Source organism: Mustela nivalis (genome assembly GCF_964662115.1).
Source record: "Mustela nivalis genome assembly, chromosome: 9".
NCBI lineage: Eukaryota > Metazoa > Chordata > Mammalia > Carnivora > Mustelidae > Mustela > Mustela nivalis.
In genome coordinates, this window is record NC_139028.1 from 22,615,927 (window position 1) to 22,633,339 (window position 17,413).

The 17,413-nt window shown below is 40.5% G+C and overlaps 1 protein-coding gene across 2 annotated transcripts in view; it reads left to right on the forward strand.

Annotated features, from left to right (window-relative positions):
* Positions 1-17,413, forward strand: part of CBL (Cbl proto-oncogene) — an 82,587-nt gene continuing 65,174 nt past the window's right edge. Inside the window, exon 1 of one of the 2 annotated variants that reach the window (XM_082683575.1) lies at positions 1-561. In XM_082683575.1, the coding sequence (XP_082539701.1) occupies positions 367-561 (195 nt within the window). In that variant the 5' untranslated portion in view covers positions 1-366. The remainder of the gene's footprint in view (positions 562-17,413) is intronic. The other variant, XM_082683576.1, reaches the window with a different exon arrangement.

Sequence of the window (17,413 nt, forward strand, 5' to 3'; positions counted from 1 at the left end):
CGCCCCCGGGGGCAGGGGAGGGGTAGGCGGCGCGGAAACTTGGCCGCGGCTTTCCGGGAGCTGTGACTCGGGAGGGGGTGGCGCAGGAGCGGTCGCTACCCAGTCGGGACCAGGCCGCCGGCTTCGCCTAGCTCCGCGCGCTCCTCCCGCCCCCGGGCTCGCGCTCTTGGAAGGGGCGCGCCCGCGCGGACCCGCGCTCCCGTCGCCGCCCACTCCCCTCCCCGCGGCCGCCCCTCCCTCCGCCCGGACAGCCGGCGGTGGCGGCGGCGGCGGTGGCGGCCGGGAGAGGCCCCTCCTTCACGCCCTCCTTCTTTCCCTCGCTCGCAGCGGAGCGGAGCCGGCTGGGCCCCCAACCCTCCCCGGGCCATGGCCGGCAACGTGAAAAAGAGCTCCGGGGCCGGGGGCGGCGGCGGCTCCGGGGGCTCGGGCTCCGGCGGCCTGATCGGGCTCATGAAGGACGCCTTCCAGCCGCACCACCACCACCACCACCACCTCAGCCCCCACCCGCCGGGCACCGTGGACAAGAAGATGGTGGAGAAGTGCTGGAAGCTCATGGACAAGGTGAAAGGCCTGCCTGGGACCCGCGGGAGCAGGGGTGGGCGTGGGCGGAGGGGCCGAGGGAGGGGAAGGAAGGGACAGAGGAAGCTGGGGGGAGGGGACGGGTCATGCGGGGCTGGGGAGGCGAGGAGCTGGGGTGACCCAACCGAGGGGTGGGGGACGTGGGGGTGGGGAAGAGACCGGGAGGGTGGGGGTCGGCGGTGGGGGAAGGGCTGCGGTTGGGAGTGGGGAACGTTGAGGTGCTGTATTTGGGGTAACGAGACAAAGATGGGGTGGGGGCTGGGGTGAAGGTTAACTGGGAAGCCACCAGGGCGGAAGTATAATGGGGGGGGGTTATGTTGGGGCTCTGCGGGGTCTAGGGATGTGGGTCACGAAATTGGCCCCAGGAGGTAGGAGGGAGAGGGAGAGCAAAGAAAAGAGTGTGCGATGTACCGGCTGGGGCTGTTAGCTGGATGAGGAGTCGAGCTCGGACTCGGGAATTAACGTTGATGGGCTCTGACTGAGAGACCTGGGGTCAGGACAACTCCGCAGGCAAACTGCGCTCGCGGCGCGCACAGTTTTTTCTCGTTAAGATGTAACACCGAGATAAAAGAAATTCGGATGTTTAAATGGGCCAGGGAAGAACTTTCCTCCACGTCTAGCGCTGGGGCAAGTTTTCATCCTCCAAAACATTGGATGGGATCCATTGCTGGTGCTGAGATTAAACCACAAGTTCTGGTTAGAACCATTATCTTCGGAAAGATGTATTCACTGAGCGGGCTGTACAGCAGCTTCAGGCTCCTTCCAGATTCTGGCTGCTTCCAGAACTTCCTCCTCACGCTGCTTTTAGCAGGGTTCTAGTTTTTTTGTGGTGGACCTGACTCCTTGTTGCAAGACCTGGCTTTAAGCTTGTTCCGTGAGCTTCGATTATCTTTTTTAAAGCAAGTGTAAAAAATACCCTTTTATATTTGGCCATTAAGTTTGTCGTTTAAGAGAATTTTACTTCTTCATTGTGTCCGTGGTAAAGAACTATAGTGTTCCAGAGTACTTCAGAGTGTTTAAGCATTTCCAGAGAATTCAGTGCAGTGTTTCCTTAATATTTTTCACATTCATTAATTCATAGCTTATTTCTTGAAAAATTTCATATTGCCAATGAAAAGTAATTAAGAGTATCTGGCATATTGTAAGAGAATGGTGTTATTTCCTCCAGAATAAACTTGGTTTTCTTTGGTTCCTCTAGGGCTAGGTTCCTCTTCTGTAAGTTCTTCTTGGATTCTTTTGGAGTAAAACAGCTAATAAAAATGATTATGAAACACTTGGCAAATATAAATGTTCTATATAAATGCTTAATAAGTCCGGTGCGTGAATGAACACTCCTGAAGTGCATACAAGTGATTCCTGAGCCACTTTGGGTTTCTATTGTTTCTAATGTTAAATAATCTGGTACTGTAATGAATGATCCCAGTATTTGTATGTTCATTATATTGGTGGTGTAGTGCTAATTTCATTATTAGAAGTCATAATAAAACCATTACAGAAAGTTAGGCATGGAAAGGACACTTTGAATTCATTGACAGTTTTTAAAAAATTATCCAGTGTATTCAGTATCTGAAGTTTGTAGGGTTACATTTTAGAGATTTATAGGTAAGGACTAAGGTTCTCCTGGAATAGAAAAAAAATTTGTATTTTTAGTTTCTCGTTTAAGATGTGTGTAAGCGGTATATTGGAACCGTTGACTAGAGACCTTTTCTTAAAAACGACAAATTTTCTCAGACTTTTGAATCTCTGTAAAGTAGTTCAATAAGATCCTTCTTTAAGTTTTATTCCTTTGTTTCTTAAAGTATGTGTATGGATTTTTTATTTTTTCTGCAGAGTGTTTAATGGGGAAGAATACTCATTTTGAGTGCTTCTCAGGTTTTGATAGTTTAGGGAAAGTGGACACTTAGCTTTTCCTTTCTAATGTTGGGAGAGGAATGTTTTATTCCTTGTGTCGCTTGTCCTGGAAGGTAATTTTTAGTACTCTTCTGTGCCCCATATCACATATTACTAATCATGCTGAAATAAAACTTAGTTCTTTCTGATGTATTCATCTGATAGGTTCATACTGCTCTCCAGATTTTGGGTACTTTCGTATTAGATTGAACGGTCTCTTCTATGCTTTCAGAAATGGTTTTTTTTTTTTCCCCCCACTTTTTTATTGTTAGAGTCTTAAATGTGTCAGTAACCCTCCTTGTCTTCATGTGGTGTGATGTAAGTGGTAAAGAACTTAACTCTCAAATCCACAGGTGTCCCACAAGTTACTGAATTTGGTTCTTGTCACCTTCTATTTCCTGTTTTGTCCTTGTTATTGAAGCTAGGTGAATGGTACTCCAGCCTAATAATAATCAATTTATTGACTTTGCACTGGGAACTGTTGGTGTCCTCCCCTCCCCCAATATTGAATATGTGCAGATGGAGAAGTTGGCATAAGTCATGGGTTCTGGTCAACATAGGCCCGATTTTACTAATCCATTGTGGAACTTAAACTCATTGTTGGGAAAATGCTTGTCCTAGAGCACTTGTTATTTAACAAAAGACATGGTCAGCCTCTGGGGTTTTTTGGTGCTATCCTCGTATATTGTAATTAATATTTGTGTGAATACTTGTGTGTGAAGAAAGTGGCTAGTAAGAGCCAAGTGGGCAGGGGAGTGGAGAGAAATCCTATAAATTGCCTTAAATGTCAGCTCGGAAGTATTGAAGTATTTAGTTTGGTGAGAGATTCAAAATTCTGTTAGGAAGTAGAGCAGGAGTTGGCAAACTTTTTGTCGAGGGACAGACAGTAAGTATTTTAGGCTTTGCTGGACCCACTTAGTCTTGTTTTCTTTGCTTTTGTTTTATAACTCTTTAAAAATGTAAAAGCTGTTCTTAGTTTGCAGGTTTAAAAGAAGGCTGGAGATTGTAGGTTGCCCATCTCTGGAGTAGAGCATCATGCTGGGTGTACTATGTTTGTACTCTGTTTTTATTTTGAATTGGCTTATATCACTAGAACATGAAGGTGTTGATTTTTTTTTTAATGGGATATAATTTATAAAAGAATTTATGGGACACCTGGGTGGCTCAATCGGTTAAGCATCTGACTCTTGGGTTCCGCTCAGGTCATGATCTCTGGGTCGTGAGATTGAACCCTATGTCTGGCTCAGTTGGCAGTCAGCCTGAGGATTCTCTCTCTCTCCCTTCCCCCACCCCTTCCCGCAGCTCTCTGAAATAAATAAATATTTAAAAAAATTGTAATTCCCTTATGATTTATAAGGGAAAAAGCTTCCTTTTAAGTCATGAGTTTAAAAAAGTTTTTTTTTTTTTTTTTTAAAGATTTTACTTATTTATTTGACAGAGATCACAAGTAGATAGAGAGAGGAAGGGAAGCAGGCTCCCTGCTGAGCAGAGAGCCTGATGCGGGGCTCTATCCCAGGACCCTGGGATCATGACCCGAGCTGAAAGAGGCATTAGCCCACTGAGCCACCCAGGCACCCCTAAAAAAGTATTTTCAAAAGGTGATTCTTCCTTTTACTACCTATCTTCTCTTTGTCCTACCCGCCCCCTCCCCCAAAAGTACCTTTCTATATTTTAGAATTAAGGTACACTAAATAGAATTTATGATTCAGTATATTTCATTGGACTATTTCCTCCTTCCCTTCTCAGCTTCCTTCCTTTGCATGCTAAGTCCCAAGCATAGTGCTAGGTGTAAATTGCCTTCCAGGAGATTACATTATAGTGATAAGGGACCATGTAAATATGTACAAAGCGATAGGAGATCTCTTAATTTTAAACATAGCGTACATACAAGATTGTAAACTCCATGAGGACAGCAACTATAGTCTGCTAACTTCCTGCAGTGTCCAGTCATGAGGCTTACTCAATAGTAAATGCTTTGTAAATATTTCATTTGTTTTGTATTGTGCTAGCTTCCGCAGCACATATATTAAATTGTTTTGTATGTTCCAAAGAATTAACTGAAAAGAAAAGATGAGGGGGTGGGAATACATTTTAATTACATTAAACTTATTTTTTTGCAGTAGCCCTTTGGTGGTATCATGTGTGTCTTATAGAAGGAGACAGGCTCAGAGAAGTTAGGTGATTTAATTTAGTGAGGTTGGAGGCTGACTTGGAATCCAGGATCACCTATCTCCTGAGGCTTAGTTATTCCCTCCATACAGTACCTTCTTAGGTATACAGCAGAGCTTCAGTAACAAAAAGCCATTTATTCAGAAAGTGACCTGTGTAGGTATAAAACAATCTTCACGCACACTTCTGTTCTGCCATTCACACACTCAAGCGAAGTAGATGTTCTCTTGAGTGATACTAGGATAGCATTTAATATCATTCAGTGAAATATCATTTGTCTTCTACTTTCAGGTTAAGGGTTTGTGTGTCTCCAAATTACGTGTACCGGTTACTTTGCATGGTGGTCTCAGAGTCCTGTGCACTTTATTTTCCCATTATACTCAATGCATGTTACCTCTGGCATCATTTATGACTTTTCTTTGTCCATCTATTTTACCGTCCAGTAGAGCTCTTCAGGACCAAGGCTTTGTCTTAATTTCAGTTCCTGGGCCTGACATGGAGTAGTTGGTGAATGAAGTGCAAGCAAACAGTTAACAAAATAAAATGAGCTCAAAACATAGTCCCTCCTCATTCTCTGTGTGATGAATTAGGGAGAATCAGGTAGGGAATCTCTTTTGAGTGCTGACTTAAGGTACCATTTACTCAAAGTACTTTTACCTTTCTCGGTAAAATGACTAATACATAGTCATTGTAAAACATGATTGTGCTGTTAAGGCCTCCCCCAAAGGATGTAAAATTCTTTGTAATTCCTTGTGAAACACGAGCTTGCTTGAGCATTTCACATGATTTGTGATAACTTGGTAGGTATATAGAATAAAACTGAGGTTGGGTCAGGGAAGAAGAGAATCTGTTCATTTTGTAACTTTGGTTGACGTGTTTGGTAACTCTTGCTATATAGTAAAACCTGTTTTTAGTATGTAGTAGGTTTGTTGTTAGTATATATACATTAAGCCTGATAAATCATGGCAGATTGGTCCCTTACTCTTCACTGCCAACAGAATTCATTTTCTATTCAAACACAACAACTTGGTAACTTTTTAAAAAAGATTTTGTTTTATTTTTTTTGACAGAGAGACAGTGAGAGAGGAAACACAAGCAGGGGGAGTGGGAGAGGGAGAAGCAGGCCTCCCGCAGAGCAGGGAGCCTGATGTGGGGCTCGATCCCACGGTTCCAGGATAATGATCCGAGGTGAAGGCAGACATCTATCGACTGAGCCACACAGGTGCCCCCTTAGTAATGTTTATACTATGGAAAAAAAACACATTTCCCGAATGATTAACCTAGATCATTAAAAGAATAATAAATGAAGTATTAACTTGAAAACTGAGTTTAAACTTCAATCCTACTTTTTAATGAAGTTTTTAATTCTGATCTACATTAGGTTTGTTGGAAGTAGGGGGATTATAACAAGCAAGTCATTGTGAAATGTTTTCATGATTAGCACATTTTGTGCTGGAAGGAAATAGGTGGGAGTAGTAAACCAGGAGCACTGGAAGCCAGCCTCAGCTCTGTCCACACAGTGTTCCTTCCTGCAGCAGCTTCCAAAGGGAGGAAGGGAAAGGGGTGCTAACGATGGCATTGGTGGTATACACCCACTGGGGATTTCAAGCCCTGGGAAGATTTGGTGCCACAGTCATAGATGCTCCTGTGATTCCTTTAGAAGAAATCCATGATGACTCTGGGTCTCCTCTCTGCAAGCTTTTTAGGATGGACAGTGACTCTTGCTTTGCAGATTCTACTGTCTGAGCACCTTCTCAGACCCACCTCTGAATACTGCCTTTGCTCTGGCTCTGGGATCAGGCATGAGGAAGTCTTTGTTTTTTTAAAAGATTTTATTTATTCATCTGATAGAGATCACAAGCAGATGGAGAGGCAGGCAGAGAGAGAGAGAGAGAGAGAGAGAGAGAGAAGCAGGCTCCCTGCTGAGCAGAGAGCCCTATGCGGGACTCGATCCCAGGACCCTGAGATCATGACCTGAACCGAAGGCAGCGGCCCAATCCACTGAGCCACCCAGGTGCCCCAGGCATGAGGAAGTCTTAAAACCAGGCCAGGGTATTGATACTTTAGTGAATGGGATAGGATCCTAATTCCCGCCTCTTCCTACTTTGAATAGCAGTATCTGTTGTAGCACTCTTTGTGAAAAATGACATGAATCATACAGAACAAAATGTAAAAGTCCCCTATTACTCTCCTGCCCCCACGTGACTACCTCTCCAGAGGTACATACTGTCTACAGTTTGGGTTCCATCTCCAGTCCTTAGTCCCTTTCCCTAAGCTAGGTTCTGAGAAGGTTGGATGGAGAGCATTGCCCATGAAAGATAGATCAACTTGAGCAAGTTACTGACTTTTTAGCATTTACTCACTAAGACTGATAACTGAGTTCTAATCGTCCCTTGTAGAGCAGCAGTTTACAGTTCACATCTGCTGATACATCAGGAATCTCAAAATAGTGTGTTTGAGGAGAATGGAATTGAGATTCAGAGAGATTAAGTAACCTAAGTCACCCAGCTAATACTTTTGCTTTCCGTCTGGTGTTCAGACTCTGTTAGGTGATTTCTTATAAGCCAGTGCTTCTCACTTTAATATGAATTCAGACCATTGTGGGGGGGGGTGGTTAAGACTAATTTATTTTTTAGAGGGTGGGGAGGGGCAGAGGCAGAAGGAGAGAGGGAGAAGCTCAAGCCAATTACATTGAGTGGGAGCCTAATGCAGGGCTTGGTCTCATGACCTTTAGATCATGACCTGAGCCTAAACGAAGAGTTGGATGCTTGACCAGCTGTGCCACCCATGTGCCCCCAGACCATCTGGGGATCTTGTTAAAAAGGTAGAGGCTGAGTAAACCTGGGGTGGGGCCCATGATTCTGTATTCCTGACCAGCTCCTGGGTGATGTCCATGCAGCTGGCCCCAGGGAGCATGCTTGAAGTAGCAAGCCTCCATTCCACAGTTGCTTTTATTTTAGGTGAGCCTAACAGACTTTTTTTTCTTTCCTGAGAAATAGCAGTAGTGTATTTCACTTATGTTGAAGATTTTAATTATTCTTAAATTTCAAAAGTAAATTGTACTTAGAATATACATTTTTTTAAAGATTTTATTTATTTGACAGATCACAAGTCTGCAGAGAGGCAGGCAGAGAGAGGGGGGGAAGCAGTCTCCACGCTGAGGAGAGAGCCCGATGTGGGGCTGGATCCCAGGACCCTGAGATCACAGACTGAGGTGAAGGCAGAGGCTTTAACCCACTGAACCACCCAGGCGCTCTGTTTTGCTTTTTCAAAATTTGCTGTATTATGGAGATTTACCATGTTAATACCACATATAGGTCTCCCTGGATTCTTTTTTTTTTTTTTTAAGGATTGTATAAGATTTTATAATTATATGTTTATCTAATAAATTCATATTGATAGTCTTTTAGGTTATTTCTGATTTTTAATATTAGGAACAGTGCTGTGGTGACTACCCATTATGCAGTTTCTAAATATTTCTTTAGAATAAACTCCTAGAAATGAAATGTGCTGGATCAGAAGACTCATACATTCAAGTTTTAAAATATATATGTATTAGCACGTTGCCCTCCAAAAAATTTGCTTGCACTCATGATCCTTGTCTAGTTTGTTGATTTAAATATGATTCCTTGGTACCTTAGATGAAAATCAGGGGTAGGGAGAGGGTGGTTGGGTTGTGGACATTGGGGAGGGTATGTGCTATGGTGAGTGCTATGAAGTGTGTAAACCTGGTGATTCACAGACCTGTGCCCCTGGGGCTAATAATACATTATATGTTAATAAAAAATAAAAAAAAATTTAAAAATTATGTTGGCATCTGTCCATACACTTTTATTGGACACAAGCTGTAGTGCTCGCTTCGGCAGCACATATACTAAAATTGGACACAAGCTGTATGTCAGGTGCTGGGGAGTTAAAGATGACCCAGTGTACTTAGAATCTGGTGGTCTAACTGAAGGTATACAAAGGGCTCTGGGAAGTGTCTGTGGAAATCATTAGGCGAAACTTCACTTCCTTCCTGATGAGACAAGACAAGGGATTGGGAAGGGAAGGAACTTGAGAGCACATCAGTGCCTCTGTACTATCCTAAGCCACAGTTGTATCTTAATGAGGGTCTGACATCCAAAAGTGATGCTAAAATCATTTAATCTCTAGTATTTATCTCTAAAATCATTTAATCTCTATAATCTGCTGAGTATTCTGTTTGAAGTTGCACTGATAAGTCTGGGTGGAGAATTATATTTTTCTTTAAAAAATAGAATCTGTGTATAAAAACTGCATGGTTAAACTATCAGTACGTGTAGGTTATTTAATATTCTACATTGTGTTGGATTTTTTTCCTGCAGCTAATGTGATAAATGAAAGTAATAAGATTGGTAATTAGTTATAAGTGGCATAGTGTCTTTAATAAATAGTGTTGGGTGGTATTTGAGAAGTGTTAGATAGTAATTATAGTTCAAGTCCCTGAATGGAGTTTTGAGAAATCAATAATGGATAATAGTAATTAGAAGTAAAAGGCTTTTTTCTTTGGGCCATTATCTGTGATGATAGGTTTCTTAAAAAAAAAAAAAAAGTACAGGTTTCTGATTTCTCTTTAAAAAACATTTAAAAGCTTCACTGTATATAGTTGTAATACTGTTAACCGTTTTCAGGTTTCTGTGTTGGTGAGTTTCTAAACCTGAAGCTTCAAGAAGATGTTAAAAAATTAAAGTCTAAAGAGGCTTTAGAAATTAATTGATCTCTTTCATTTATAGAGGCAGAAATTGAGACCCAGAGAGGTCAGTAAACTTGGTTAAGGTCAGCATAGCCAAATAATGTTGGTCATCAGGCTAGAGCTCAGGTCTCCGGCCCTGGGGGTCCTTTCTGCCATACCTCCTGCTCCCTTGAGCAAAATGGAGTTTTTAACTTTAAAAACTGTAACCAGATTTTACATGTTTTAAGATCAACTCAACCAACTGAATACTCATTTCTAAGCATAAAGCTTACTTTAATCACATTTTAACATATGAAATGTTTGAAATGAAAAACCGTTCCACGGATAAGTTGAGGTTTACAGAGCTAAAAATACTTAGTCATTCATAGTCCTATATGGTTAGTTTTTTGTCTAATTGGAAATTCAAGTTCCTTAGTGGTACAGAAGAGTCTGTGTTAGGCTTAGGCACTGTTCTTGGTACCTTTTCTCTTTTTATAAATTTAGCTGTTTCCAAGCATAATTTTATTCGTTTTTTATTGTGATTATAGCACTTTCCAAAGTTTTTCTATTGACCATTGAGGCTTGGCAGAAGCAAAGGGAGGAGTGAGGCCAATGAGAAAGCTGTTATGAATGAACTGTGTGGCAGCCGTACAAGGATGCTGTTGCTTTCCCAGAGCACGTTTCTTTTTGGCATTGTTTTGAGTGATGCTGTAAATGTACAGGCAGAAGTAAACAAAAGGAAGCCATTTTTGCCATTGCAAGACTTAGAAGGCCAAATAAAGTTGGCCAAATGGAGGACACACTGAACAGGAAAATATTTTAGCTTTTTAGAAATTTTTTGGTGAATGTTTTTGGAGCTCAGTGTCCATTTATGCTTTAACTAGCTAGCTATGACTGGAAATTAAAGTAATAAAGGCAGGTTTTCACTTTTGATGTTTGTTAACTGTTAAATTAGTCACAGAGCCTTTTTTGAACATTTTCCTAGAGGTTATACGTGTTGAGGGCATTTTCCTTTCTAGGAGATTTTAGTATCAAAAGAGTAGGTCTACTTCAATATTTTCTTTATGGTCTGTGTTGGTGTTAAAAACTCAAGAGCTGTTAGTGGAATACTGATTTCCCTGGTCATGTGATGATTCATCTCAAAAAGATCAGACATTTAATCTGCAAATGATCTTCATAAGGTCATGTTTGAGGGAGGGATGAATAATATTTGTGAAAGGTACACGGTACTAGCTTGAAAATGCAAGCGAATCAAGTGTTTTTGGAGACTTATTTTTTTTAAAAGATTTTATTTATTTATTTGTCAGAGAGAGAGAGCGAGCACATGCAGACAGAGAGGCAGGAAGAGACTGAGAGAGAAGCAGGCTCCCTGCTGAGCAAGGAGCCCGATATGGGACTCCATCCCAGGATGCCGGGATCATGGCCCAAGCTGAAGGCAGCCGCTTAACCAACTGAGCTACCCAGGCGTTCCTTGGAGACATTTTTTAACTTGTGATATTTTAAATGTTATATTATGAGGAGTGGTTTTTTTTGGTGAATTATCATTAACATTTATTGATTGCATGTTATAGGTTGGGTATTGTATGTAAGATTAAGCAATTTTAGTTTTGTTGAAAGAAAGTGTATGTTTTTTCAGAGGTATTAGGCGAATAACTACATTTTAACCTAAACTCTCTGAGGTTAATGCATTTATCTTTAAATAGGGAGAACAGGTGGCGCCTGGGTGGCTCAGTTAGGTAAATGTCTGAGTCGGCTCAGGTCATGATCCAGGGTTGTGGCATGGAGTCCTGCATTGGGCTCCCTGCTCAACCATGATCCCAGGGTTGTGGGATGGAGTCCTGCACTGGGCTCCCTGCTCCATGGGGATCCTGCATCTCCCTCTCCTGCTCCCCCGGCTTGTGCTCTCTCTCTCTCTCTGTCAGATAAATAAAATCTTTAAAAATAAATAAATAGGGAGAACAGGTGGGTTGGTGTGTGTAGCCCCGGATATAAATATAAATTCATATTGGGAGCTCTGCTGGATTTGGACCTTGGAAGATGGTGTGGGAGGATACTGTAGCTTTTGCAGATCGTGGGTCACCGTATTCTTGAGGGGCCTGCTGCCTTTTCTCTATCTTTGGTCATCAGTTGGAGACTATGCAGGACTGGGAAGGTAGCAGTGGCATAAGCCAGGATGGTAGGAGTTGTGGTGTCGGTTTCTGGGAGTCATCCAAAGGTGATGATCTACCTAAAGTCTGTAATTCCTGCCTACCCTGAAGATAAGCCTGGTCAAGGTGCATGGAAATGGGAGCAGAACATGTATTGAGTACCAATTTATTAGAAACTGCAGGCCTTTCATAAGTGCTTATTGTGAGGTAAGCATTTTCTCTGTTTTTGCTGGTAGAAGAGCTGAGGCTCAGAGGTTAAGAAAATTAGTGAAGGTAGGGGCGCCTGGGTGGCTCGGTGGGTTAGAGCCTCTGCCTTCGGCTCAGGTCACAATCCCAGGGTCCTGGGATCGAGCCCCGCATCGGGCTCTTTGCTCAGCGGGGAGCCTGCTTCCTCCCCTCTCTCTCTGCCTGCCTCTCTGCCTACTTGTAATCTCTGTCTGTCAAATAAAATAAATAAAATCTTTAAAAAAAAAAAAAAAAAGAAAGAAAATGAGTGAAGGTAAATGACCGAAACAGGACATTTCAATATAGTTGGTTGATGCAATCTTAGCAAAATATGAAAACATTTGGTCCTTTCTAATTTTAATCAAAAACTTAAAAGCTTATATTACAGGCTTCATCCTAATGCCTTCCTTGTTAATTACCTCCTTGTTAATTTCACATCTCTCTCTCCTCTCTCCACTTTGCTGTCTCCTTAGTCTTACTGATCTTTTTATTCCTCAAACAGATCCAGACCTGTTCCCATGTTCAGACTGTTGGATTAGTTTCCCACTCTGGGCTCCTCTTCCGCTGATACTGCATGGCAACTACTTTGTGTAATTTCAACTCTTAATCCAAAAACACATTAGAGAATCTTTCCCTATTCAGTGTTCTAAAGGAGTTGTTCAGGGGTGCCTTGGTGGCTCAGTCGATTAAGCATCCGCCTTTGGCTTGGGTCATGATCCCAGAGTCCTGGGATGGAGCCCCAAGTCAGGCTTCCTGCTCAGCAGGGAGCCTGCTTCTCCCTCTGCTGTTCCTCCTGTTTGTGCTCTATCAAATAAATAAAATCTTAAAAAAAAAAAAGGAATTTGTTCAGCATATTCTTACTCTATTTAAATGCTCTGCATAGAGCCTGACACTTTTCTTTTTATCGGAGTATAACTGACATGTAACATGATGTTAGTTTCAGCTGTATAACATGATGAATGATTGTTTGTATACATTGCAGAAGGATCACCACAAGTACAGTTACCATCTCTCACCATACAAAGTTACAAAGCTGTCCTCCCAAATTTTTTCTTTCAATGAGAACTTTTAAGATTTACTCTATTAACAATGCTTAGTTATCTAATACATATTGTATTATTGACTATAGTCACCAAGCATTACATTCCCTTGATCGAAGTTTATACTTTTTTGACTCCTTTTACCCATTTTGCTGACCTCCAAACCCCCTCTCCCCTTTGGCAACCACAAATTTGTTCTCTGTGAGTTTTGGTTGCATGTTTGTCTTATTTATTAGATTCTACATATAAGTGAAATCATACGGTATTTGTCTTTATCTTTCTGGCTTATTTCACAGCAGAATACCCTCAGGGTCCATCTATGTTATCACAGATGGTGAGATTTCATTCTTTTTTTATGGCCGAGTAGTATTCTGTTGTACACACATACCACATCTTCTTTATCCATTCATCAGACCATGGACACTTAGATCATTTCTGTATGTTGGCTATTGTAAATAGTGCTGCAGTGAACACAGGGGTGCATGTCTTTTCAAATTAGTTTTTTTTTTTCTTCAGGGAGATATCCACAAGTAGAATTACTAGATCGTATGGTAGTTCTGTTTTTAATTTTTTTACAGGAACCTCCATACTGGTTCCTGTACGATTGCATCAGTTTACATTTCCACCAAGAATGCGGGAGGCTTCCCTCTTCACTGCATCCTTGCCAACACTTCCTTCTTGTCTTTCTGATACTAGCCGTTCTGACAGGTATAAGGTGGTATCACCGTGGTTTTGATTTGCAGTTTCCTGATGATGAATGATGTTGAGTATCATTTCATGTGTCTGTTGGCCATCTGTATGTCTTTGGAAATATGTTTATGGAGATCCTTTGCTCACATGACAATCTGGTTGTTTTTGTTACTGAGTTGTGTGAGTTCTTTAATGTTTGAATGTTAAACCCTTATCAAATGCATGATTTGCCACTATCTTCTCCCATTTGGTAGGTGGCCTTTTCATTTTGTTGATGATTTCCTTTACTGGGCAGAAACTTCAGTTTGATGTTATTTCCTTTAATTTTGCTCTTTTGCCCTTGCTTTTGAAGTGAGATCCAAAAAATCATCACCAAGACCATTGTCAAGGAGCTTACCACCTGTGTTTTCTTCTGGGAGTTTAATGGTTTCAGGTCTTAGAACCCCCTGTGTATATATTTTTTTAATTTCTTTTTTGTAGCTTATTGCCTGATGGCTCCCAGATTCAGGCATGTTGTCTTTTTACTTCTGTGTATTCCAGTGCTTGACATACATTTGTTGAATGGGTACGTTGAGAAAAATCAAAACCATCAGGAACATTGCTACCTTCATGTTAACTGCCTTCATATGTCTGAGTTTGTCTCTCAATCTGCCCTCATCCCTTCTGTTTCAGAGGATGGAAGTGTCCTTTCTTTCTAATGATGTGTAATGTTTCTAGCCATATAGCTATATATATATCTATCTATCTCATTTCCTGTTGTCTTCCCAGAAACCTTAGCTTCTTGCTTATCTTTTTCTCTTCTGGTTCTTTCTCCTTATCATTTCCAATTTTCTGTGAAGATAAAAACCTTCAATTACATACCTCTTATAGCCTTTGCTGGGTCTTGAGATCTTAAGTCTTATAGTCAGTCTACCTACTTTCTTCCATGAACTAACTTAAGGAAGATTTTCTTTTTATTTTTATTATAAACATATATTCTGTAAAAATATATTCTGAATTATAAACAACTGGCTTAAAAATGAGGTTTTGGAATGTAACACTGTAAATTGAAGACTTTGTTTATTAATATGAATTCTTATTAACTCTTGCACTTAGAATATAGTTGTCTTTTGAGGTAGTCTTTCTTTCTTGGCTGTGTTTTTCCCTTTTGGCTTGAAATCTTTAATAGGATGAGCAGCTTCCTAAAACACCTAAAATATTCATGCATCAGATATTTTTGTTGATTCAGCTTATGTTTAGTAGGATTATATGGGCCTCTTTTTTCAAGAGTTCAGGAAATGCTGTACAGAGAATAAGATTCCTAGCTTTAAAAATTTAATACCATCTGACTCATTATAAGAAGAGTCATTGATGATTAGTTATTAAATGGAAGGTTTGTGGTTATCCTAGCTGAACCTAATGTTTCCACTTCTGGGGGAATCTATTTGAATGAAATAATCTGATGTATAAAAGAATAACATGCTCAGTGATGTTCATCACAGTAGTCCTTGTAATAGAAAAGGCTTAAAAACAACATAAATGTTAAAACAGTGTGGGGTGAGGGGGGTGGTTAAGATATACTGTGGTCTATCTATAGAGTGGAATCATTTAGACATCTCAGGCTTATAATGAGCTTTTGTTGACACAAGGAAATAGATGTTTTTAAATGTGAAATAAAAAGCAAGATGTCAGATTTTGCTTCTGCCAATGTTAGACAACGTCAGATTGTTTTAAACCAAACCAAATATATTGCTGACAACTAGAAAAGCTAGAAAGCATTGAAGAGCTATAAAAGCAGTAAGGAATGATGAGGCCAAGTTCCAGAAGATAAGGAAGACTCTGAGAAGTTAGCTTGATGTTAGAGGCTGCTTTGTCCATGAGATCATGGCTGACTTTGGAAGTGACAGTTGAGAGACTGAGTAAAGTGTTCAAAAGGCTGATGTCAGGGAAGACAAAATATTGGAATCAGAGCCTCCCAGGATAGAGGGCCCTGGGAAACTCTGGTTTTGGGTTGGGTTCCTCAGGACCTTAATTGTAGGAGTAAGGGTAAAACAAGTAGACTAGTCTTTACTAAGGAGTGAAGCCCAGTTGTTCAGTCTTTTCAGTTCTGGATTAGATTAAGATGATCTGGGAACCTAATATCCCTAGCGTGTCTGCTTGCCACCAGCAAAAGTGAACCCTTTCCCCATCATCCATAGCCTCAGATTGTGTCTATAATTTTTTATTTATAATGTCCAAAGTTCTGTAAAAAATAACCAGGCATATGAAGAGATGAAATGCAACTAGAAACCAAGAGGAAAAACTGACAGTAGAAACATACCCATAGGATAGGCAGAGATATTTGAATTATCAATCATGGGCTTAAAAAAATGTATGATTAATGTGTTAGAGGAACTAAAGACAAAATTGATAATTTTGACATTTGAAATAAACAAATTCTGAAACTGAAAAACGCAGCTGATTATTACGAATTCTGTGAATGGGTTTAACAGCATAGATACAGCTGAAGAGAAAATTAGTGAAGTGAAAGCTAAATTAGGGGAAAAAAATCCAGACTAAACCACTAGAAGCAGAGGATGGAGAAAACAGAAAAGAGTGTAAAAGACATATGGAACATGATGAAAAGGTCTTATGGATTAAGTCACTGAAGTTCCAGAAGGAGAGAAGAAATTAAATGGCACTGAAGCAGTTACAGGCATCCCTCAGTTTATTGTGCTCTGCGAATACTGCCTTTTTTTTACAAATTGAAGCAAGCCTCTTGACAAATTCAAGGAAGTCTCTCTACTTCATTTTTCCAACAGCATTTGCTCACTTTGCTCACTCTGTGCCATATGGTAAATTCTCCCAGTATTTCACACTTTCTCATTTATGTTTGTTTCTGTGATCAGTAATCTTTGTTATTACTATTCTAATAGTTTTAGGGCACCACAAACCTCACCCATGAGTAATGTTGAACTTTTTTTTTTTTTTTTTTTTAAGAGAGCTCTATACCCAGTGTGGGCCTTCATCTCAAGACCCCAAGATCAAGAGTTGTATGCTTTAAAAAAAAAAAAAAAAAAAAAAAAAGAGTTGTATGCTCTACTCATTGAGCCAGCCAGAAGCCCCTGAAATTGCAAGCTTAATTGATAAATGTTTTGTGTTCTGACTGTTCTACAACTGGCCAGCTATTCCCCCTCTTTCTACCTCTCATGTGGCCTATTTCCTGAGACACAATGATACTGAAATTAGGACAGTTAATAACCCTACATTGGTCTCTGAGTGTTCAAGTGAAAGAATCGCACATCTCTCACTTTAAATCAACCAGCAACCAGCATCCTGATGAGTCAGCAGGCATCCATATTGAGGCAGGACCCTCAATTGCAAAAATGTTACAACTCACTGAAAGCATAGAGGATGCTTGGCATTTTATAGCAATAAAGTATTTCTTAATTAAGGTATGTACATTTTTTTAGGACCTAGTATTGTATATTTAATAGATTACAGTATAGTATAAACATAACTTTAATATGCACTGGGAAACCAAAATACTAATTTGATTCACTTTATTAAGTGCTTTATTGTGGTTGTCTGGAATCAAACCTGTGCTGTCTCTGAAATGCCTGTATATTCTGAATATATACATTTGGATATATATATGTGTTATATATTCTTTAATTCTCTACAGGGTTTTGTTTTGTTTTGTTTTAGATTTTATTATTTATTTAACAGAGATCACAGGTAGGCAGAGAAGCAGGCAGAGAGAGAGAGGAGGAAGCTGGTTCCCTGTCGAGAAGAGAGCCCAACGCGGGGTTCAATCCCAGGACCTTGGGACCATGACCCTAGCCGAAGGCAGAGGCTTTAATCCACTGAGCCACCCAGGCGCCCCTCTACAGGGGTTTTTATTCTTTGTAGGGCATCTTGATAAACAGACGTTCTTATAAAGTAGTAGACTTTCAATTAATGTTTTTGTGTATGTGTTTAAGGCTTTTTATAATCCTGTTTAAGAAAGTTTTCTCTGGGGC